Source organism: Chiloscyllium plagiosum, chromosome 10, assembly GCF_004010195.1.
Source record: "Chiloscyllium plagiosum isolate BGI_BamShark_2017 chromosome 10, ASM401019v2, whole genome shotgun sequence".
NCBI classification, from domain to species: Eukaryota; Metazoa; Chordata; class Chondrichthyes; order Orectolobiformes; family Hemiscylliidae; genus Chiloscyllium; species Chiloscyllium plagiosum.
Genome location: NC_057719.1, coordinates 47,270,150 through 47,293,499, shown reverse-complemented (window position 1 = coordinate 47,293,499; position 23,350 = coordinate 47,270,150). Strand labels below are relative to the sequence as shown.

The window sequence follows — 23,350 nt, the reverse complement described above, 5'->3', positions numbered from 1 at the left end:
TTTCCGTGTTGTACATCTCTATGACTCTAAAGCAGAGCAGTGGTGATATCCTAGGGTCGAAGTTTGTGGTGCTGGAAAAGCATAGCCGGTCAGGCAGCATCCGAGCAACAGGAGAGTCAACGTTCCAAGCATAAACTCTTCATCAGGATATGAAATCCTTAGGGTCAGGTCAATATTAATATCTCAGTCAACGTGGTCCACAGGATTATCATAAAGCAGAGCAGGGAAGATACCCCTGAGTCCAGGTCAATGTTAAGAACAGCAGGGGTGATACCCCTGAGGCCAGTCAATATTAGCATCTGAGTCAACATATCCCACAGGATTATCATAAAACAGAGCAGGGAAGATATCCCTGGGTCCAGGTCAATGTTAATCTAGCACTTGCAAATAAATCTGTTGGACTATAACCTGATGTTGTGTGATTTTTCACTTTGTCCACCCCAGTCCAACACCAGCACCTCCTCATCAATATTGGGACCTTGGGTTCATGTCACATTACAGGTGACCACCATTGCACTATACACACACACACAGATACTCCTACACACACACACACACTCTCACACACACAAAGGCACTCCTATACACACATACACACGGACACACAAGACCTCTGAGCTCAAAAACTGCATGAATTAATGTAAAACTCTGTTATCTCACTTTTTAGATTAGAATCAATCTAAACATCATGGCATAGACAGAGAACACAGGGGTGAAAATGTGTTGCTGGAACAGCGCAGCAGGTCAGGCAGCATCCAAGGAACAGGAGAATGCTCCTTGGATGCTGCCTGACCTGCTGCGCTTTTCCAGCAACACATTTTCAGCTGTCACCTGGTGTTGTGTGATTTTTGACTTTGTACACCCCAGTCCAACACCAGCACCTCCTCATCAATATTAATCGTGTGGATGACGTGAGGTGGGGCCTGGCCTTGACGTGCTGACGTTATCGCGCCGGGTGCTTGCCTGGACGGACCCAAGATGGCGTTTACTTTCGCGGCCTTTTGTTACATGTTGGCGCTGCTTCTCACCGCCGCACTCATATTTTTCGCCATTTGGCATGTGAGTTACGAAAATGATATACGATTTTATATCTGTTTCGAGTTTTAAAAGAGCGTCCAGACTTTTGCTCAGGCGATTTCTGCTGACTCGGAGGGGGAGGGGAGAAGCTGATGGCGGTAGATTTGCCGGTTGGCCCTAGTTATCAGGCCCGAGGCCGGCACTGAGGGAGGGTGTCCGGGCGGTCCTTCCGTACAAGGAGCCCATTTCTCTCTTTCTCACGAAGCCTCTGAAATATCTTCTCAATCCGGTCGTCTTATTGAAAACAATAATCATTTCTAATGCTCTTGCTCTCTTTGAATACATTCAGAGAATTGGGTTGATTGTTGCCAGACTATTCAATTGTTGTCAACATACTGATTAATTCCGTACCGCATACTCAAATTTTGCCAAGTGTAAGGGTGGTTATTACAACTTTTTGATGCATGCAATGTATTTTTCATTTCGCATTTAAAATCCTTAGTAGAAAGAGTGGAATATAATAAAGATTACATTGGATATATATTTTTTAGTTTGATGAATAATCTAGGTCAAACAGTTTGTGCAATTGCAAATGAAGAAATCCACAATTAAATTGCGCCCTTATGCGATGTACTGTTTTTCAGATTATAGCATTTGATGAACTGAAGACTGACTACAAGAATCCTATAGACCAATGTAATACACTCAATCCTGTAAGTGAATGAGATTATTTTAAATATTTATGGCTAAGTATTTTGCTTTATATCTAGACTTCCAGTTTTTTCTACTTAGAGGACTTTTTATTTGAGTCTATTGATTCACGCTTGCTCTGCTTTGTATTCTGACTGTTATTAATCTGCAATGATCTTGTCAGCTGTCATACTAACATTCTTTCAATCTGCTTTTGTCATTTTTTCGGCACAAAGACAGTTGTAAAGGTCAAAAAGATTAAAAGAGTCAAATTGGCATTAAAGGTTCGTACTAACTTCTAGTTAAAATGCCTTTTGTTTTAATACCTTTTTCCTGGAGGTCATATGTGAATGTCTTTCAGATCATAATTGACAATATATGGGGTAAAATGAAAACCTGTTCACATTTTCAAAGAAATTGGCTTAGTACTGCATTGGAAAGAAAACCCATAGTTTTGGGGTGTTACAATTACATTTTAATTTGTAAACCACACTGTCAGGGCTGATTGTATCATCAAATAATTTAGGATTTGGAATCAGAAATCATCTTGAAATTGAAGCATGCAGTGTGTGTTAAACTTTTACAAGCTCAACTGTTGTAATTTTTAACAATGTAATAAATCCTTTGGAATGGTTAAAGAATCTCAACTTCAGTTGCTTAAGTTGCTTAACTGAAAGACTATTGTAAATGACCCACCTGGCATCATCAAGCATATAAGCACGTTCTTGTGCATAAAGTGGAACGTTTATTGTTGGTGATCAGTATTTATCTCAATATTGAGATTTTGGTTGGCAATCTTTCAATGAATAAAAAGATACATTGAGAATATATATTAGTTAATTATTGAACAGTCATATGGTCAATTCTAATCATATATGCTAGCAAAATGGCAACCTTTTAATTTGTAGTTTATTGGCTGAAACACTATTCACAAGTCAATAGAATTGTAGAATAAGGGTCAGTTTGGCAATATTCATTCATCCAGCCATAAAAACATGTCAAGTTCTCCTTTTCTGCTCATAACTGTGATCTGCAGTTGTTTCTTCAAAGAATCCTGAGTGTTTGCCTCCCTGCCTCTATCTGGAGTTTAATTCCATCTGTTGCATGACCTATGTTTGCTTTATACATGCTGAGTCAGTGTCCTCTTGACCTGTTTAGTTTGAATTTCCACATGAACCTTCTGTATGCAATATCTTGCGCAACTCTAGAATATTATTCTTGTACAATCTTTAAAATTTAAAATCTGCAAGTTTTATGATTGTTTTAAAACTCAGAATTTTCAATTTGTGCCTGGCGTCTCATTCAATTGAGGAAGCGATTTCCTGTGAACAGTCTCTTCACAGGAAGCTTGGAATGCCTTTTTCCAATCAGGCATTTCACACGATAGTGGGCTACTTGGGCAGAGGTCCCACTCTGACCAATCAGAGGCCATCTCTCGCATTTGGTAGTCCATAGTGAAGGCCATAGCTACTGCTGGAAGATAACTTAGGACCATGAGGACTGAATGCTTTGTGGTAGGAGATTTTCCTCCTGTTACCCCTCCTTTCTCCCTCCTTCCACTCCATCTGGTTTGTTGCTTTGACTCTGGCTGGTCAGTATGTGATTCCAGTCTCATCAACATGTTTGCCTTTTACTTATGCCATGAATTGCCTAAACAATCCAGTGAGTTGTGTCAAGTTGGTACCTTGGGGAACTAGTGAGACTTTTTAAAAAATCCGTCCTTGCCAGTGATATCCTTGTCTTAAAAATGAATTAAATCTTCAGTTTCTGTTACCTTGGCAAAAAACGTATAGTGTAAATACATTGTCAGGATTCTAGTTGTTAACTTGTTTTTTTTTCCCAAAGAAAGTGACTTAGCCATTGTTTCACCATTTGAGTAATTTATTCCGTACCTCCTCTGAAACAGTTCATTTATTGTTATCCATTCAAATTTGCTGTTTCTTTCTTTCACCATGACTAAGAAATAGAAACAGTTGTCCTGGGATTGATCTGGAAAGAGCTTACTGCTCTGCTGGATGTTGTCTTGCATTTATCTACTGAACCACTACTTGCATCTTTCTGCTTTTTATGTAGGGAGACAGTTATTTGATATGGGTTTGGAATTTTGTATTTCATTGAATTATATTGCAGAGAGATTTGAGCACAGAAGCCGGCTATTGGAGCCCAAATGGTTTTGTGCTGATTTTTATGCTCTACACATATTCCCTGCCATTGTCCTTCATCCCTAGTTCTGTTGGCTTATTTTTCTGTTCTTTTTCCTCATGTTCTGAACGAGTCATACAGTATGGAGACAGACTGGTGCAAGTAGTCCACACTGACCACGTTCCCAAACTAAAATATTCCCACTTGCCTCCGTTTGGCCCCTATCTCTCCAAACCTTTCCAATTCATATACTTATTTAAATGTCTTTTAAATATTTTAGGTATACCTGCACTGATAATTTCCTCTGGCAGTTCATTCCACACACAAACTACTGTGTTTAAAATAAAAAGTAGCTCCTCAAGTATTTTTTAAAATTTTGTCCTGTCACCTTAAAAATGTGTCCCCCTATTTTGAACACCCCCATCCTAGGGGACAAAACCCTTGGTATTCACCTTATCTATGCTCCTCATGACTTTATAAACCTCTCTACGGTCACCCCATAACATCCTACGCTGCAGTCCCGGCCTATTTTTATAAATCAAGCCCTCCGTCCCTGCAACATCCTGGCAAATCTTTTCTGAACCCTCTCCAATTTAATAATATCCTTCCTATAGTAGGGTGACTGCACACAGTACTTCAGATGAGGCCTCACTAACATTTTGTACAACCTCAACATGATGTCCCGACTCCTGTACTCAAAGGTCTGAGCAATGAAGGCATGTGTGCTTAATGCCTTCTTAACGACCTTATCTACCTGTGACACAAATTTCAAAGAATTATGTACATGACCCCATCAATCTCTGTTCTACAACACTACCCAGGGCTCTACCATTAATAATGTAAGTCCAGTCCTTCTTTGTTTTACCAAAATGCAATACCTAACATTTGCCACTCTGCAGCCCATTGACCTAATTAATCAAGATCTCTTTGTAATCTTAGGTAATCCTCTTCACTGTTCACTATACCACCTGCAAAATTACTAACCGTGCTTCCTATTTTCTCATCCAAATAATAATTTATATAAATGACAAACAAAGGTTGACCCAGTACTGGTGGAACACCGCTGGTCACAGACTTCAGTTTGAAAACAAGCCTTCACCATCACTCCTGTCTCCTACTGTCAAACCAGTTTGTATCGAATTGACAAGCACACCCTGAATCATATGTCATCTAACTTTACTCATTAGTCTACCATGTGGAACGTTGTCATAGGCTTTACTAAAGTCCATATAAACGATGTCTACTGCTCTGCCCTCATCAATCTTTCGGTTACCTCCTCAAAAAATTCAATCAAATTTGTGAGATAAGGTTTCCCTCAGACAAAATGATGTTGACTACCCCTAATCAGCCCTTGCCTGTTCAAATGTATGTAAATCCTATGTTTCAGAATCCCCTCCGACAACCTACTCACCACCAATGTCAGGCTCTCAGATCTATAGTTCCTAGGTTTCTCCTTACAGCCTTACTTAAATAAAAGTACAACATTAACTACCCTCCAGTCCTCTGACACTTCACCTGTGCTTGTAGTTGACACAAATATTTCTGCAATGGCCCACTCAATTTCTTCCCTAACTCCCCACAGGTCTGGGATACACCTGTATGGGTACTGGAAACCTATTAACCTTTATGCTTTTTAAGACCTCCAGCATTTCCTCTTCTATAATGTGAACTGTTTTCAAAGCATCAATATTTATTTCCCCAACTTCTCCATTTCTTTCTCCACAGTAAAAGCTGACCCGCAATATTCATTTTGTATCGCTCCTATCTCCTGACGTTCAGCACATAAATAACTTCATTGATCTTTAAGGGGCCCTATTCTCTGTCTTGTTGCTCTTTTGCTTTTAAAGTACTTGTAGAATCTTTTTTGATTACCCTTAATCTTATCTGCCAAGGCTATCTCATATCCCTTCTTTGTTCTCCTGATTTCCCTCTTTAGAATTCTTCACACTGTTTATACTCTTAAAGAGAAATTCATTTTATCCCCATTTTCTTTACCTAATGTATGATTCTTTTTTTATTGACTAGAACCTCAATATCTTTATTGATCCATTGTTCCCTACTCTTATCAGCCTTACCCTTCATTAACATCAATGTAATGCCTCTGAGCTCTCATTATCAAACTTTTGAAAGCCTCCCACTTTCCACTTGTCTCTTTACCTGTGAACAGTCTATTCCAATCAACTTGTAAAAGTTCTTGGCTAATTAAATTTGCTTTACTCCAATTAAGAAATTTAACTTTTATGCTCATCCTTTTCCATAGCTATTTTAAAACTAATAGAATTGTGATCACGAGACCCAAAGTGATCCCCTACTAACACTACAGTCACTTGCACTGCCTTATTGCTGAAGAGAAGATTAAGTTTTGCTCCTTTTCTGGTAAGTGCAGTTACATCATGGCAAAGAACATATTTTTGAACACATTTAACAAATGCTTTTAACACTATGGCAGTCCCAGTTGATGTTTGAAAATTTAAAGTCCCCTACTATTACAACTCCATTATTCTTTCATGTATCTGAGATCGCTCCACATATTTGCTCCTCAATTTTCCTTGACACTCAATCCCATAAGGTGATCATCCCTTTCTTATTTCTGATTTATGCCCATATAGTTTCACTGGATGATCCCTCAGAAATATCCTCTCTAATTACAGGAATAGTGTTTTCCTTAACCAGAAACACCACTGTGCTTCCTCTCTTGCCTCTCCTATTTTTCCTGGTCTGGTAGTATATTGCAGGAGTAGCAAACAAACCTTGTTGTAGCTAGTTATGAAATTGAATTCAATAAATTTGAGTCACTGCCAGAAAATAACCAGGAATTAGCTAGTTTTGAGAAGATTTCTAGCTCAGGTTGAGGTTCTGGATGTAAGTTTGCTCACTGAGCTGAAATGTTCGTTTTTCAGAGATTTCGTTACCATACGAGGTAACATCATCAGTGAGCCTCCGGTGAAGCACTGGTGTTAGTGACCTGCTTTCGATTTGTGTTTAGGTTTCCTTGGGTTGGTGATGTCATGTCCTATGGTGATGGCATTTCCTGTTCTTTTGTTTGGAGGGCGGTAATTGGGGTCCAAGTCGGTGTGTTTATTGATTGAAATCCAGTTGGAATGCCATGCTTTTCGGAATTCTCGTACGTGAATCGGTTTGGCAAATCCCAGGATGAACGTGTTGTCCCAGTTGAAGTGGTGTCCCTCTTCATCTGTATGTAAGGATACTAGTGAGAATATGGGTCTTTTTGTGACTAGTTGATGTTCATGTATCCTGGTGGCTAGATTTCTGCCTGTTTGTCCAATGTAGTGTTTGTTACTGTTCTTGCAAGCTATTTTGTAGATGACATTAGTTTTGCTTGTTGTCTGTATGGGATCTTTCAAGTTCATTAGCTGTTGTTTTAGTGTGTTGGTGGGTTTGTGGGCTACCATGGTGCCAAGAGATCTGAGTAGTCTGGCAGACATTTCAGACATGTCTTTGATGTAGGGGGAGAGTGGCTAGAGTTTCTGGACGTGTTTTGTCTGCTTTAGGTTTGTTGCTGAGAAATCACCAAACCACGTTCATTGGGTACCCACCAACTCAAGGAAATCTAAACACACACATAGAAAGCGGGTCACTAACACCAGTGCTTCACTGGAGGCTCACTGATGATGTTACCTAGTATGGTGATGAAACCTCTGAAAATTAACCTTCTAGCTCAGTGAGCAAACCGACATCCACAACCAGGAATCTTCCCAGATTAGAAGTTTTAAAATTCAGTCTGCCCTTTGTGGAGGAGAAATTGCAGTCTCTATCTGTTGTTCTAGACTGTTGATGAATCTTGTCTCACACTATGTAACAAAGTCATTTGTGTGGGTGGCACGGTGGCACAGTGGTTAGCACTGCTGCCTCACAGCGCCAGAGACTCGGGTTCAATTCCCACCTCAGACGACTGACTGTGTGGAGTTTGCACATTCTCCCCGTGTCTGCGTGGGTTTCCTCTGGGTGCTCTGGTTTCCTCCCACAGTCCAAAAAATGTGCAGGTTAGGTGAATTGCCCATGCTAAATTGCCCATAGTGTTAGGTGAAGGGGTAAATGTAGGGGAATGGGTCTCGGTGGGTTGCACTTCGGCGGGTCGGTGTGGACTTGTTTGGCCGAAGGGCCTGTTTTCACACTGTAAGTAATCTAAATCTAAATAATATGGAGGAGTAGCAAATATCACCTTGTCAAAGTTCTTCATTCACTCGTGGGCATTGCTGGCTTGACAGCATTTATTGTCTGTTCCTAGTTGCCCTTGAGAAGATGATGGTGATCTGCCTTCTTGAACCACTGCAGTCAATGTGCTGCAGGTAGACCCACAGTGCCCTTAAGTGAGGGAAGTACTGTGTTTTGACCTGCTGTCTAAGGATGTTTTATGATTTCTGCAGTGCACCTTGATAGTACATACCGTTGCTACTGTGTGTCTGTGGTGGAGGGAGTGGCTGTTTTGTCATGGATGTTGTCAAGCTTCTTGAATGTTGTTGGAGCTGCACCCACCTAGGCAAGTGGGGAGTATTTCATTATACTCCTGACTTGTGCCTTGTAAATGGTGGACAGACCTTTGGGATTCAGGAAGTAAGTTACTCACCGCAGTATTTTTAGCCTCAAATCTACTCTTGCAGCCACTGTATTTATAGAATAGAATCCCTACAGTGTGGAAACAGACCCTACGGCCCAACAAGTCCACACTAACCTCTGAAGGGTATCCCACCCAAACCCATTCCCCATTAGTCTACATTTACTTCTGACTAATACACCTAACCTACACATCCCAGAACACTATGGGTAATTTAGCATGGCCAATTCACCTAACGTGCACATCTTTGCATTGTGGGAGGAAACTGGAGCACCTGGAGGAAACCCACGCAGACACGGAGAGAATGTGCAAACTCCACACAGACAGTCGCCTGAGGTGGGAATTGAACCCGGGTCCCTGATGCTGTGAGGCAGCAGTGCTAACCACTGAGCCACCGTGCCACCCCATGGTGAGTTAGGATGTCATGTTATGGCTGTACAAGATATTGGTGAGGCAGTATTTGGAGTACTGCATACAGTTATGGTTGCCTAGTTATTGGAAGGATGTTATTAAACTGAAGTGGATGCAAAAAAGATCTAGAAGAATGCTACCAAGATTGGAGGGTTTGAGTTATAAGGAGATGCTGGATTGGCTCAGACTTTTTATCCCTGAAATTTAGGAGGCTGAGGGGTGACCTTATACAAATTTTGTAAAATCATGGGCATAGGTAAGATAAATAGCTAAAGGCTTTTCCCCAGGGTAGAGGAATCCAAAACTAGAGAGCGTAAGTTGAGGTGAGAGGGGCAAAATTGAAGAGGGACCGTTCACACAAGAGGTTTGTGTGTGTGTGAGAGAGATATATAGAGTGCCAGAGAAAATGGTACAGGTGGGTACAATTACAACATTTAAAAGACACTTAGACATGTACATGGATTGGAAACGTTTAGAGAGATATGGGCTAAATGCAGGCAAATGTGACTAGTTCAGTTTGGGATACCTGGTTGGCTTGGACGAGTTGGGCTGAAGACCCTGTTTTTGTGCTGTATGACTCTACATAGTGAGTCCAGTTGAATTTTTGATCAATGGAAACCCCCCAGGATGTTGTTAATGGGGGATTCAGTGATGGTAACACCATTGAATGTCAATGGGCAATAATGAGGTTGTCTCTTATTGGAGATGGTCATTGTCTAGCATTTATGTGGCGTAAAATGTTACTTGCTACAATATCCAACATCCCCCAAGAATATATAGGAAGAAACTTGACATATATGAAACTAAACCACCTGAAATATATCCCAACAGTGTCAATCATTGAATTCTACTGCAAGTACTCCTTCAAGCCACTCATTGTCCAGATTTAGACATACCTTTGTTTCTTCAGTGTTGCTGGGTCAAATTCTGGAATTTCCACCCTGATGCCATTGTGGTATACCTACACAAATGGACTTTAACGTTTCAAGAAGGCAGTTCACCAGTACCATCTCAGGGTCAGCTAAGGAAGTAAATGATGGCTCAGGAAGTGATCATCCTGTGAATGAATAAAAGATAGCTTCTAATTTGGTAGAACCTGTACTAACTGCCAATTTCCATTTTTCTGGTGTAAAGCTGTCTATTAAGACAGGTAACCAAAATTCCATGCTGCTATGCTCTTTCTCAAGCCATATTTTTAAAGAAAAGGATTGTTTGGAAGTAACCATTTCATTCTGAAAAGTTTAACTGATGTTGGCTTACGATCAGAATACCATGAAAATCAAAGACTTCTGTGTGATTATTGGTGCATGGCAATAACTTGGAATATGATATGTACTTTTATGCTAAGGCTCTATATTAAGGCTGCCTTGGGGCTGTCTATGGATTAGTAGAACCCAAAGTTAAACTTCTGATGATATGGACTTGAATCCCACCATGACAGATTATGAAATTTCAATGCAATAAAAGCTTAATGGTGACCGCAGTTGTAAAACTCAACTGGTTTACTATATCCTTTAAAGTCCCAGAGCAAAAATCATTCTCAAGTTGGTAAACACACCCCACGTGGGTACTCTAAAGGTGACTGAAAAATGGAATGATTAAAACAGGTATAGTGGGGATAGAGGATAAAACAGATTGAAGGAAGCTTTGCTCTCCAGCTGATTAGTAGTATCAGACTTTGGAATGTTTGATATTGAAATTAGAGCACAACATAACAAAAATATTCCACTTGCTGGAATTGATATCCTTCATGTAAGCATAAAATTCTCCTTGACGTATTTGAATGAGAAGAATGTGTTCTACGTTTAAAAAATATTCTAAATGTTTCACTTCTCTTGCTTTCTCCCCTCTGTCCTGTATTCTTAAAGTGTTGCTTTCAATTTTTTACTTTAAAGAAAATTGAAGCATGTAGCCTTTTTGTTCCTGAGCTACAAGTCCTGCCAACTCAATCTTCGAAGTTTGAAGATTGACATGATTTTAGGCCCATCAGCTCTTGACACAGGTTTTTCCTTTTGTCAAATTTGAAATGGGATCATGATTGTGCCTGGATGAAACAGTGCTGTAGGGATTAAAGGACTTTAAATGATTGCAGTATTAAAGTCTACATATATTTTAACTATTTTAGAAAATAACATCATAATTTCTAATTTCTTAAACTTGCATGTCACGTGGCTGCTGCATACCTTGCTTTTTTCCAAACTGGTATTCCTGTTCATGCTTTGTAATATCTATGGAATTTGTATGGGATTGTTTTTTTGAAATAGTTCTGCATCATGTGTTGCACCCATTGTTCTGAATGCATCCCTGTCAATAAACGTGCAGCTTGGACAGGATATGTAAATGTTTATTCGAAAGATGGATTTGTTCATTACCCCTAAGATTCCTTGAAGTTTGTTTTTGTCTTTATCAGATGTGAACCAATTTATTTTCCCGTATTGTAAGCAATGCTGGGGAATGACACATTTTGCATGAAAAATGTGGCATGAAATAAAGGCAGTGTAAAGTTCTTTCAATTCTTGTGGTTTTGAGACTATTACTTTGGTGACGATTGGTGCTGGATTATGCTTAGTTTTATGGACTTTCATTCATTAGAAACTTGATTGAGAAAATTAGAAAATTGAGATTATTCAAATATTTACTTGGAACCTTTAGATGCGGAAAAATTCAGTCCATTGCATAGGCTGGATTTGAGGTCGAGTCTCCAGATGTAAAACAATGATAGTTTACGGGGCATCATTACATGGCCCACATATGTGGAATTCCTGAGGACTGCTTACTAAATATCTATTGCTTTAATAACTGATTTGTCCTAGAGGAGTTCTAATAATTTTTAAAAATCCAAGGGGTGTTTTTTTGCTTTGGTGCAAAAGCAAATATAATAAAACATGCTGACTTTAAGTTTTTTTTCCAGCTGGTACTTCCTGAGTATCTCATCCATGCCTTCTTCTGTGTCATGTTCCTATGTGCGACAGAGTGGCTTACATTGGGTGTCAATATGCCTTTGCTGGGCTACCATATCTGGAGGTAAGTAACTGATGTCTGCAGTTTTCTACTGAAGGTATTTTAAGCATTTCCTATCGAAAAGATAATTGAAATTATGTTAAATGAGCAACACTGTTCCTGTAGCTTATTTGTTGTATTTTCCTTTCAGTACTGCATGCCTTTACCTGAAGTCTGGCACACAATCTCTCTTATCTATAAGCACATTCACTTTGTAATACAGAATATACGAGGAGAAAGTGAGGCCTGCAGATGCTGGAGATCAGAGCTGAAAATGTGTTGCTGGAAAAGCGCAGCAGGTCAGGCAGCATCCAGGGAACAGGAGAATCGACATTTCGGGCATAAGCCCTTCTTCAGCAAGAAGGGATTATGCCCGAAACATCGATTCTCCTGTTCCCTGGATGCTGCCTGACCTGCTGCGCTGTTCCAGCAACACATTTTCAGCAATACAGAATATACATTTTGCTGAGAAGAGAGTGATGTTGCTGAAATGTTTTGCCTTGAATTCATCAGGAGAAATCCAAGAATACTAAATTTCAAATACCCTCTAATTTATATTGTAAGAGAAGAGATGTCTTGGGGAAAAAAAACAGTGGGGAACTATAGACTTCCCAAGCTTAGAGGCAATTCTACAAAGGTGCAAGGCTTGAGCGTATTTGTTTTATTTGGAGAATGTCTCCCTGCGTATTAGCATGTGGCAGTTCTAGCAAGTGTAAATCAAGTATGGTGCATATTTGACAGACTATCCTAAATTCCCTTTAGTTGAAGGGTCATTAACAAGGAGGCATAATTTTAGGATGAAAGAGGTTTAGACGGGATTTAAGAAAAATTGTATTCGCCCAGAGGGTGGTAGGAAACTGGAATGCACTGCCTGGGAGGGCAGTTGAGGTAGGAAACGTTTGAAAAGTACTTGGATGAGGACTTGAAATATAACATAAAAAGCTATGGGCTAGGTGCTGGAAAATGGGCCGAGTGTAGAATTAGGGTAGTCTTGTGTCTTGGTGGATCAAAGGGCCCCATCCCATTGTATGACTCTGTGATCCTAAATTGGTGCTTAGTACAGTGAGTAGTGCTCTTGGGATTATTGGGCAACACATGCCAAATCTCAGAATCACTTGTTTTGTTACACTTTTTTTGTTAGTGTGGGATAGATGAATATATTCTGTCCTGTGACTCATATAAATAAATGAACATGCTTATTGATTTGATTAGAAAATTGTTGGAAAAGGGGACCCATATACATAACATTGTACCAGCAATGAAATTCAGACACTCTTGCTTAAACATATGGTAAGCAGAACGTTGTTAGTGGAAAATGCCACTTGTTTGGTGTCAGGCAGATTGATTAACCTGTTGGTCAAATTCCTTGGGATGTTTTATGTTTCAAGGTAATGCAAAGTAGACTTTTCAGGTTCAAAAGTAGTATTCTTCAGCCCATTTGTGTGAAATGTGACAGTCATCTGATCAGTGTCACCTATGAAATAGCTTTGATATGCTCTATGGTCATTGGCAGTCCCTCATAGACGAGGATCATTCTCTTCCACTCTTAAGAGCAAGTTTGTAGGTGGCTGTAAAGACTGATGTGACTCTTTATCAAGGTGATCAAATGGCTCCAAGATTTCTGATAAGACCAATCTTAGTGTGAAGCACTATATAAATCTATACAGATGTGTATATATTGTGAAGGTAGGCTTCTGGCTGACAGTAGTGAAGAACTCATCAGTGGATTTCCCAGTTGGCCTTGTTTCTACAAAAAAATCTATTTTTATGATGGAATGAGCCCTAATAACCTAAATCTCTCTAATTTCTAATACAAAAGATGATTGGTACATGATCTTTGAATCTGGCTAAGGATTTCCTTACATACCATAATGCTGACCACTCATGCCTAAATTCACTTCTGAGTTGAAGCAGTTTATTATGCTCACTTCTCTGTTAATTGAGAAGTCTGCCAATGGGATTTTGACTATCTTTGTATGTTCGGATTCATATTAGCACAGCATGCTACAAGATTTATCTTATCAGCAATCTTGTAAACAGGGGCCCTAGCCATTTGCTTATGTTACAAAAATAAAATGCAGCAAGATGGGGCAAAGATGGCAAAACCTTCCACTTTTGGACCTGAGAAATCCCAATCTACCTCTTATTATTCTGGGAAAGTATCTCAAACATTTGAACAGGGTTAAGAAGTTGTTTCAGGTTGCTGTTTCCACTATGCAGTGATTACTTGAGTGGTATTTCCCACTAAGTGGGTACTGACATCAGTCAAAAAAAGCGCTCGGCCTGCCACAGAATTGAGCTGCCTCATGGATACACTTCAGTGCTGGTACAATGCCAATATATAGATTGTATATCCCAGTATTTGGATGTCCTTTTTTTTTTGTTCATTCATGCGGTGTGCGTGTCACTGGCTCAGCCAGCATTTATTACCCAAACCTTGTTGCTCCTGAAAAAATAGCTCCTTCAGGACACACTTCAGTATACTGAATAATCCATAAACAATCAAGTTGTTCTGTAGTTACATACATGATGTGTGAAACATATATGTCATATGCAGAAACATTTTCACAGCCATGGATTCATAACTATTTAGATTGTAGGGAGGATAGTGTACACCTCGTGAACTTTGTTAATTCTAATGGTTTGATGGAATACCTAAAATGGTTGATGCACTGTCTTGCTGCAATGTCTTTGGATTTCTGAATTTTGAGCATTGAAGAGAATAGGCCAGTTTGCTCAACAATGCTGACACTTCTATAAATCTTCTGAAACTTTAAAATGAAACCTATCGCAACTATTTAATTTCCCATGGGAAATTATCCAAATAAATGTTCATGATCCTTCAGAGAATTAAGCAAACTCCAGGATATTTGTTAATTCCTACATTTTAAGTATTTAGTCTTAGTTGGGTGACTGTTTCCAGTGCAAGATTCACTTAATGCTGTGGTGTACTATTGCTTTTGTTAATGTTGAGTTTTTGCTAAAGATTTTGGAATTGAGTAATTGGAATTGAACAATGCAAATAACAGAGTCAGAGTTCAGTACTTTAAAATTGATATAGTGAATTTGAAATATGTAGTTTTAATTTTTTTATTTTGATTTCTGCATTATGTTGATATTATCTTGCCTACCACTGTAGAGGAAAGATGTAGGGTGCAATGTATGTTGATAAGACCAGAAACGTTAACTGTATTTTTCTCTTGGATACTGATTACTTTGCTTGTTTCAAAGACTCATGACCCTCCTGAGAGAAAAAAAGTTATCCTAATGTTAGGTTCCCTTCTTGAGATTCTTACATGCTTGATACAACTGTAATACGCTACTTGCGGAGCATTTCAGAGAACACCTCTGGGACACCCGGACCAACCAACCCAACCACCCTGTAGCTCGACATTTCAATTCCCCCTCCCACTCCACCAAGGATATGCAGGTCTTTGGACTCCTCCATCGTCAGACCACAACAAAACGACGGTTGGAGGAAGAACGCCCCATCTTCCGGCTAGGAACCCTCCAACCACAAAGGTTATCTTAGCCTGCTGGACAAACCTTCCTCATTCCTGAAGAAGGGCTTATGCCCAAAACGTCGATTCTCCTGTTCCCTGGATGCTGCCTGACCTGCTGCGCTTTTCCAGCAACACATTTCCTACAACTGTAATACGCCAACTTCTGTGAACTGCCACGATTTATTTCAGCAAGCTTTGGAGGATCACTTAACACTCTTCAAGATGCTTGCGGAGCGTGTCAAGCGAGGCTCCCTGGACAAGGTTTCCTCCCCGTCCTCTCTTTATACAGAGTTTTGCACAACCCACTGCCATTCCCCCATAGTCACATGCCACCTAAAAACAATGTAAAGTGATTAGGGTATTTCCAGAAACAGCATGCGGTTAGGGTACTCCTTAAACTACAGCATTAACAGAGTATGATTAGATTGTCACCTCCTGCCTGCAAGACTGAAAAACACACACTCCCCGGGACATCCAATTTCTTACATGTCAATAAACAAATTAACCCTTTAACATCTCACTTTTCTCTACCTCTTAATTCTAAACTGTATTCCTGGTTCTAGTCTCTCCTATAAAGGCAATATCATTTTAGCAACTATATTGTGAAGTCCTCTCAGATCTTGTATTTTTCAGTAAGATCAGCTCTCCTTCTTGTAAGCTCCAGAGATACATGTCCAGTCTGACTAGCCTTTCCTGATAATGCCCCATTTCAAGCATCAGTTGAGTGAACCTTTTCTGAGTGACTTCTAATGTATGTCATTTTTTTAAAAATCAGAAGGCCAAAAATTGTGCACTGTAATCCAGATAAGGCCTCGCATGCAAAACATCCCTCATTTCGTATTCTATTCTCCATTTAATAAATGATAACACTGGTTACCTTTCAAATCATTTGCTGTACCTGCACACCAACCGTTTGTGACTCATATACTAGGGCATCCAGATTTCCCTTGACCTCAAAGCTCTACAGTTTCTCTCCATTTAAACAATATGTTGCTTTACTGTTCTTCCTGCCAATTTGAAATAGTTAATATTTTCTGACATGTTCATACTCTATTGTATACCCATACGTTTAACGATCGTTTTGCAGACTACTTAAGATCTCTTCACAGTTCACTTTTCTACCTTCTTAATGTCATCAACAAATTTAGAAACCATCCATTGTCCCTTTATCCAAGTCATTGACAGAAATGATAAAAAGTGAAGCCCCAGCTTTCCAAGTCATATCTGGCCAACTTGGAAGTGACCCTTTTATACCTACTGTTTCCTTAGTGACCAATCCTCTGTCTGTACTAATGTTATTCCCAACACCATGAGCTATGATTTGGTGTAGTAACCTTTGTGTCACCTTATCAAATGCCTTCTGGAAATCTAAGTGTACATATTCTTAGATTGACATTTGTCTCCACTGTTACTTCCTCAAAGAACTCCATTAACTAATTAATTAATTAATTAACTCCATTATTCCTGAAGAAGGCCTTTTGCCCGAAACGTCGATTTCGAAGCTCCTTGGATGCTGCCTGAACTGCTGTGCTCTTCCAGCACCACTAATCCAGAATCTGGTTTCCAGCATCTGCAGTCATTGTTTTTACCTCAATTAACTAAGTCAAACATGACTTCTCTTTCATAAAATTGTTTACTCTGCCTGATTTACATTGAGATCTTCCAAGTGCCTTACCATAACCTCCTTTAAAGAAAACATTGGAATCAATCTGACAAATGTGGCCTGTAAATTCCTGTTTTCTGTCTCCTTCCTTTCTTTAATTAGAGAAATCATTTTCTTCATCTAAAGTTCTTTCAGTTAATGTTTCGCTTTAACTTTGCTTATTTAAAAAATGACAATATATTTGATTTACATTGAGAGTTTCTATTTAATATTGTTTGCTAACCTATCTATTCTATAGATTGTCTGCTTTTAAGACCCTTTCCCAATGCTTCTGCAACCATATTTATTTCCCCTGGCCTTGTCTCATCCTCTTGTCCCTGCCCTCAGTCCCTCTTTATCCAGCTAAACCACCACCAGATCTCTGTCCTCGTCTGTAAAGTCTGTGCTGTCTGTTTCTGTCCTGGTTACCCATCTGGGCTTGCACTAAAGTCCTCGAGGTAGAAGTTTTGCAATACAAGTATATGTAATTCTGCCTGCATTATCAGCTGGTTGTGTACTTCGGAGCAGTGCTTCCAGTTAAACCTGTTGGATTATAACCTGGTGCTGTGTGATTTTTAAGTCTGCCTGCATCAACAATGTCTGCCACTAGATGGTGTGTGTTGAACTAAAACTTTACCTGTGTACTTTTCATATAGAGTCATAGAGATGTACAGCACGGAAGCAGACACTTCAGTTCAACTCCTCCATGCCGACCAGATATCCTAAACTAACCTAGTCCCATTTGCCAGCATTTGGCCCATATCCCTCTAAACCCTTCCTAATCATATAACCATCCAAATGTGGCTCAGTGGTTAGCACTGCTGCCTCACAGTACCAAGGTCCCAGGTTCGATTCCAGCCTTGGGTGACTGTCTGTGTGGAGTTCACACATTCTCCCTGTGTCTGCGTGGGTTTCCTCTGGATGCTCTGGTTTTCTCCCACAATCCAAAGATGTGCAGGTCAGGTGAATTGGCCATGCTAAATTGTCCGTAGTGTTAGGTACATTAGTCAGAGGCAGGTGGGTTACTCTTCAGAGGGTCGGTGTGGACTTGTTGGGCTGAAGGGCCTGTTTCCACACTGTAGGGAATCTAATCTATCGAGAAGTAAAAACGGCTCTTTAAAACTGAATGAAAGAATAAAAGGTAGCCCTTGAAATGTTGTAATTGACCAGCCTCCCCAACTACCTCGAGCAGCTCACCTACTGTATTCACAGCGCTTATATATTGTATTTCTTTAAAATGAAATAAATTTTAAATGCTTTTTTATTAATTAATTTATGTACACCATTTCAATTTAATGATTTGAAGTTTTCTGCTCCGAAGTCCTGAAGTGCCAAACTGTATATATTTTATTTTAGATTTAGTGATTTATTTTACAAGTTGTATTAGCTAGGAATATGATACTGCACACAGGTTACAGTATTTCAACCTGTATGTTGCTTTTTGTTTGCAAAAAATATTTGTAAGGACCTAACTCTGGCCAAGGCCTAGTGGTATTATTGTGAAACTATTAATTCAGATACTAATATTCTGGTGACCAGGATTTGAATCCTGCATGGAAGTGAATTTGACTTCAATTTTTGAAATAAGTCTGGAATTAACAATCATTTGATGACCATGAAATTAATTATGATTGTTGGCTCTCAAATGCCCTTCAGGGAAGGAAATCTGCCATCCTCACCTGGTCTGGCCTACATGTGGTTGACTCTTAACTGTCCTCTGAAATAGCCTAGCATGTCACTCAGTTGTATTAATCACTATGAAGTGTCAACTAAGAAATGACACTGGACAGACTACCGAACGTCAGCTTAGACACTGGAAATGACTGCAGCAAAAACAACCCTGTTGACCCTGCTGAGTCCTCTTCACTAACACCTGGTGGCTTGAGCCAAAACTAGGAGTGCTGTCTCACAAACTAGTCAAGTAGCAGCGTGACATTGTCTATAAGGTATCATTCTTTGAATATGGCTCTGTCTCAGACACCATCATCGTCCCTGGATACGTCCTGTCCCACCAGCAGGACAGACCCAGCAGAGGTGGTGGCACAGTGGTATGTAATCGGGAGGGAATCGCCTTGGGAGTCATCAACATTAACTCTGGACCTTGTGAAGTCTCATGTTTTCAGGTTAAACATGGACAAAGAAATCTCCAACTGTTTACCATGTATCCATCCTCCCTTGAATCAGCACTCCTCTACGTTGATCAACACTTGGAGGAAGCACTGAGGGTGCAAAATGTATTTTGGGTGGGGGATTTTAATCTCCAATACAAGAGTGGCTTGCCAGCAACACCAGTTGATCTATTCAGGTCCTAAAGGACAATGTTGCAGACCAGGTCCAGCAGCTTTTAGTTCTGATAATACTTTCAATATCATCTCATTTTCTTCCACTTTTTAAGTACCTGTAGAAACTCTTACTGTCTGTTTTTAAATTTATGTCTCTCTCTGCCTTAGCTTTTTTTAAAATTCTATCCAACCTCTGACTTGATTTTTGCAGAATTATATACTTTTTCTTTCAATGGGATACTATCTTTTCTTCCCTTAAATAATAACTTACTGTATTATTTTTGGGATCAACTGTTCCTTAGAAATGTGCGATCTGAGACATTGTCTATAAATGGATACTATTATTTGATTAAGTTCAAAAAAGTAGAGAATTCTAATATTGTCTTTGCAGCACTGTAGCTTTGTACCATTTTGCATTACCAAAACCAAATTATATCCAAAACATTTTTCTAATTTTATTTAGATTTTCAATCAAGGTACTATAAACCATTAAATTAATTTGTGCAATGACATGACCTGAATTTGATACATTGTCCATCAAGCTAATTTTATGGGTCTGCCTTATTTGGTATCAAGTATTATATGAATGATCTGGAAACAGTCTGTACTCCATTTTTGGCTTGCTTATTTGTTGATCACTATATTTGATAACAGAAATTGACTCTTTTCCACGTTTCATTTATTTGCAGGTACATGACTAGACCTATAATGAGCGTTCCAGGTCTCTACGACCCTACTACTATTATGAATGCAGATATACTAGCATATTGTCAGAAGGAAGGGTGGTGCAAACTAGCATTTTACCTGTTGTCTTTTTTTTACTATCTATATGGGTAAGTTGGTATAGAAATTAATTGTTTTAGAAATATTTTCTCAGCTTTACCACTGAGATTTATCTGCCATTAAGTTTTTAGAATGACCTTTTTGAAGTATAAAACTTAAGGTGTTGGGTTTCATGTTTTCAGAGTGGGATATTTTTTCAATTAAGAAAATTGGATTAAAAAATAAAACTGACACTGCATGTTGAAGGCTGTAGATGATAGGATAAAATAAGCAATAATTGCAATATGTCTGTGGAAGGAGGAAGAGAAAGCAGAGGAGTTGCTTCATTTGAAAACCTTAGGAAATGAACAGCAGTGGGAGACTATATATATGGTTATTCAGTCTTAAGGGTGAATCTGCAGAGGAGACTAAAAGGATATAGGAAGCAAGCTAGGAATTAAGAGTGAACTAGGTGAGAAGGTTTAGGGGTAAGTAGTATTGACAAAATAAAGATAAAAATGTTTGTATTGAAGAGGAGGAGGTTGGGAACATAAAGTGAAAATAATCTTCTATCCAGTACAGAAGAGTCAATAGGTGACAGAAGAGACTCTTTTTAATCTCTTGGGATGTGGTGACATGTAGAATACTGACCCAGCAGTGCTAAAATAATGACGATATATGTCCATGTCAGGGTCATGTATGACTTGAAGGTGTTGATGTTTATCCAACATTGTGCTCGTTTCTGGCAGTAGACATCACAGGGGAATGCTGTCCTATTGAAGTAACCTTGATGAGTTGCTGTAGATGATGTGTATGCTGCCACAGTGCGTGTATAGTAGATTTTGTGTCTTGTGCTTTCTTGTGCCTATCTAATGCAGATATAACGAACAAAGAAAATTTACGCCCAGGAACAGGCTCTTCGGCCCTCCAAACCTGAGCCGATCCAAATGTACTGTCTAAATCAGTAGGTCAATTCCTACGCATTTGTATCCCTCTGCTCCCCACCTACATATGCATCTGTCCAAACGCATCTTAAATGACTCTACTGTGACTGGCTCTACCATCTCTGCTGGCAACGTGTTCCAAACGCCCACTACCCTCTGTGTGAAGTACTTGCTGCGTGTATCCCTCTTAAACTTTCCACCTTTCACCTTGAAAGCATGATCTCTCGTTATTGGATCCTTCACCCTGGGAAAAAGCTTGTCGCTATCCACCTTGTCTATACCCTTCATGATTTTGTAAACCTCAATCAAGTTTCCCCCCTCAATCTTCTTTTTTCTAGTGAAAATAAACCTAACCTACTCAATCTCTCTTCATACCAGGCAACATCCTCGTAAACCTTCTCTGCACCCTCTCTAAGGCGTCCACATCCTCTTGGTAATGTGGCGATCAGAACTGTACACAGTATTCTAAATGTGGCCAAACCAATGTCTTGTACAAATGTCATGTGTTATTAAGAAATAATCTATGAGAAGTATGCACATTCTGTGGCTAACTAAGTACTTGAAGAATAAAATCAAATGGAAGTAAAATGTTTACTGCAAAGATTAGGTGAAACAGAAGTTTGGGGACATTTTAGAAACCAGAAGAGGTTGATTAAGAAAATGGAAGAGGAGAATTAAGTTGGAAAATGAGCACAAGATAGCAAGAAATAATAAAACCGAGATTGAGCTTCTTCAAGTACATATGGAGGAAGAGAATTTCTGAAACACATTTCTGAAGCAAAAGATTAGATTACTTACAGTGTGGAAACAGGTCCGTCGGCCCAACAAGTACACACCAACCCTCTGAAGAGCAACCCACCCAGACCCATTCCCCTACCAGGATTCAAAAGTTATAGATGCACCTGTGAATGACAAAGCACACTGAAATGGTTGAATGACCTGCTCCTCATCCTGGTGTTCTTATTTATAACTTCAAACAGAGTAAGGGTCATAACCCTTTAGGTGAAGGATTAGAGGCGTCCCTTAATGTGTAGCAGCAAATATTCAAGAGGTAGGAAGGATGGGCATGGAATGCATGATTGAAAGGACAGTTTGAAGACAATAGGAGGGATACCATTCATACTGGAGTCCAGAGATCAGTGTGTGTTAAATCTGACTACAGCAGTTGATTTGGTTACTTTGAAGTCAATTCTGTGATCTTATTTAATGTTGACAAGTTTACTATATTAGGTGTTTTCACAATTTTGTTTTGCAGAATGATCTATGTGTTGGTGAGTTCTTAAATAACATTTGTGAGATCCAGTGAAATTGTTTACTCCCTGCAAGAAACAGAAGGATAATGGTTTTTCAAGAACTTGGGGCCCATCAACACAACATGTAGTTCACCAAATATGAATGGCTTTGTATGTATATAGATTAAATGTTTTTCCCTATGTTTCATGGACATTTTGCCCCCAGGGTTTTTTAGTTTTCTGCCTGTAGAAAAAATTATTTCTGCAGTTTGCCTTGATCCAAAACTCAAGAATTAAGTTTGTACTTTATGTATGAAATCACTAATCTCAGATTATGTTTTAAAATGTAACATTGAATCACACTCCTATTTGCTATTTACAGGTATATTATGTAAACAATTATGTAACTTGGCTCAAATATCTTGTGTCCAGTTAAAAATAAAAGACCAGAGAAATCTGGATATAGTTTGAATCCCTAAAACTCAATGGATATTATTTACATTTTTAGTAAAATGAACATTTTATTGTTTCTTTTGGATTGTGCAAAACAGAATTTAAGTTTAACGCACAGAAAAATTATGGAAATAACCTATGATAGTCAGTCTTTACAGAGTACACAGATTAAAGTTCTTTTTACACAAATGGGTCCCTTTCCCATGCAAAATAACATTTATTTAAAAATGTTTTAGCTCTAGTAATGGTGCCAAAGTACTCAATGTTGATTTGACTGACATATTTATGTAGTTTTTATGTACTCACTACATAACGTATTTGGTTATTTTGAGCCTTAGTGTAGCAGTTGTTCTAATTATGATTGAGGTTCAAATAAAAAACTCATTTTTCATAATAGCTTTTGTTAGTTGGTGCACTCATCACTAGATGTAGTGTTTATCAGCTATGTTTACTTTTCTGCACAAAATCCTACAAATAAAAAGCTAGGAAATAAATGAACAAATGTTAAAAATGTGTGCTGAAAAATGCAACATTTAATGTTTAGGTGAACCATGGGAAACGTCAGTAATGAAATAGTAATATGGAACCTCTTGAGTTGTGTTTAAAACTACATTACAAATATTCCTGTTAGCAAATTGAGGCTGATGCTTTTTAAGAATGGACACATAACATTTTATTGCAAAGGTACAATTGTAA

General features: G+C 39.0%; 1 protein-coding gene across 1 annotated transcript; it reads left to right on the top strand.

Annotated features, from left to right (window-relative positions):
- The first annotated feature begins 934 nt into the window (after positions 1-934).
- cnih1 (cornichon family AMPA receptor auxiliary protein 1) lies at positions 935-22,682 on the top strand. Its single transcript, XM_043697685.1, has 5 exons — positions 935-1,059; positions 1,662-1,730; positions 11,748-11,860; positions 19,953-20,096; positions 22,225-22,682. The coding sequence occupies exons 1-5, from the start codon at positions 979-981 to the stop codon at positions 22,250-22,252; spliced, it is 435 nt and encodes a 144-aa protein (XP_043553620.1). The 5' UTR covers positions 935-978; the 3' UTR covers positions 22,253-22,682.
- The last annotated feature ends 668 nt before the right edge of the window (positions 22,683-23,350 follow it).

Bases quoted from the DNA above. Each gene is read 5' to 3' on its own strand.
- cnih1 (XM_043697685.1), top strand. From the start codon at position 979: ATGGCGTTTACTTTCGCGGCCTTTTGTTACATGTTGGCGCTGCTTCTC. The intron at 1,060-1,661 runs GTGAGTTACGAA...ACTGTTTTTCAG, and splicing joins TATTTTTCGCCATTTGGCAT to ATTATAGCATTTGATGAACT. The intron at 11,861-19,952 runs GTAAGTAACTGA...ATTTATTTGCAG, and splicing joins CTGGGCTACCATATCTGGAG to GTACATGACTAGACCTATAA.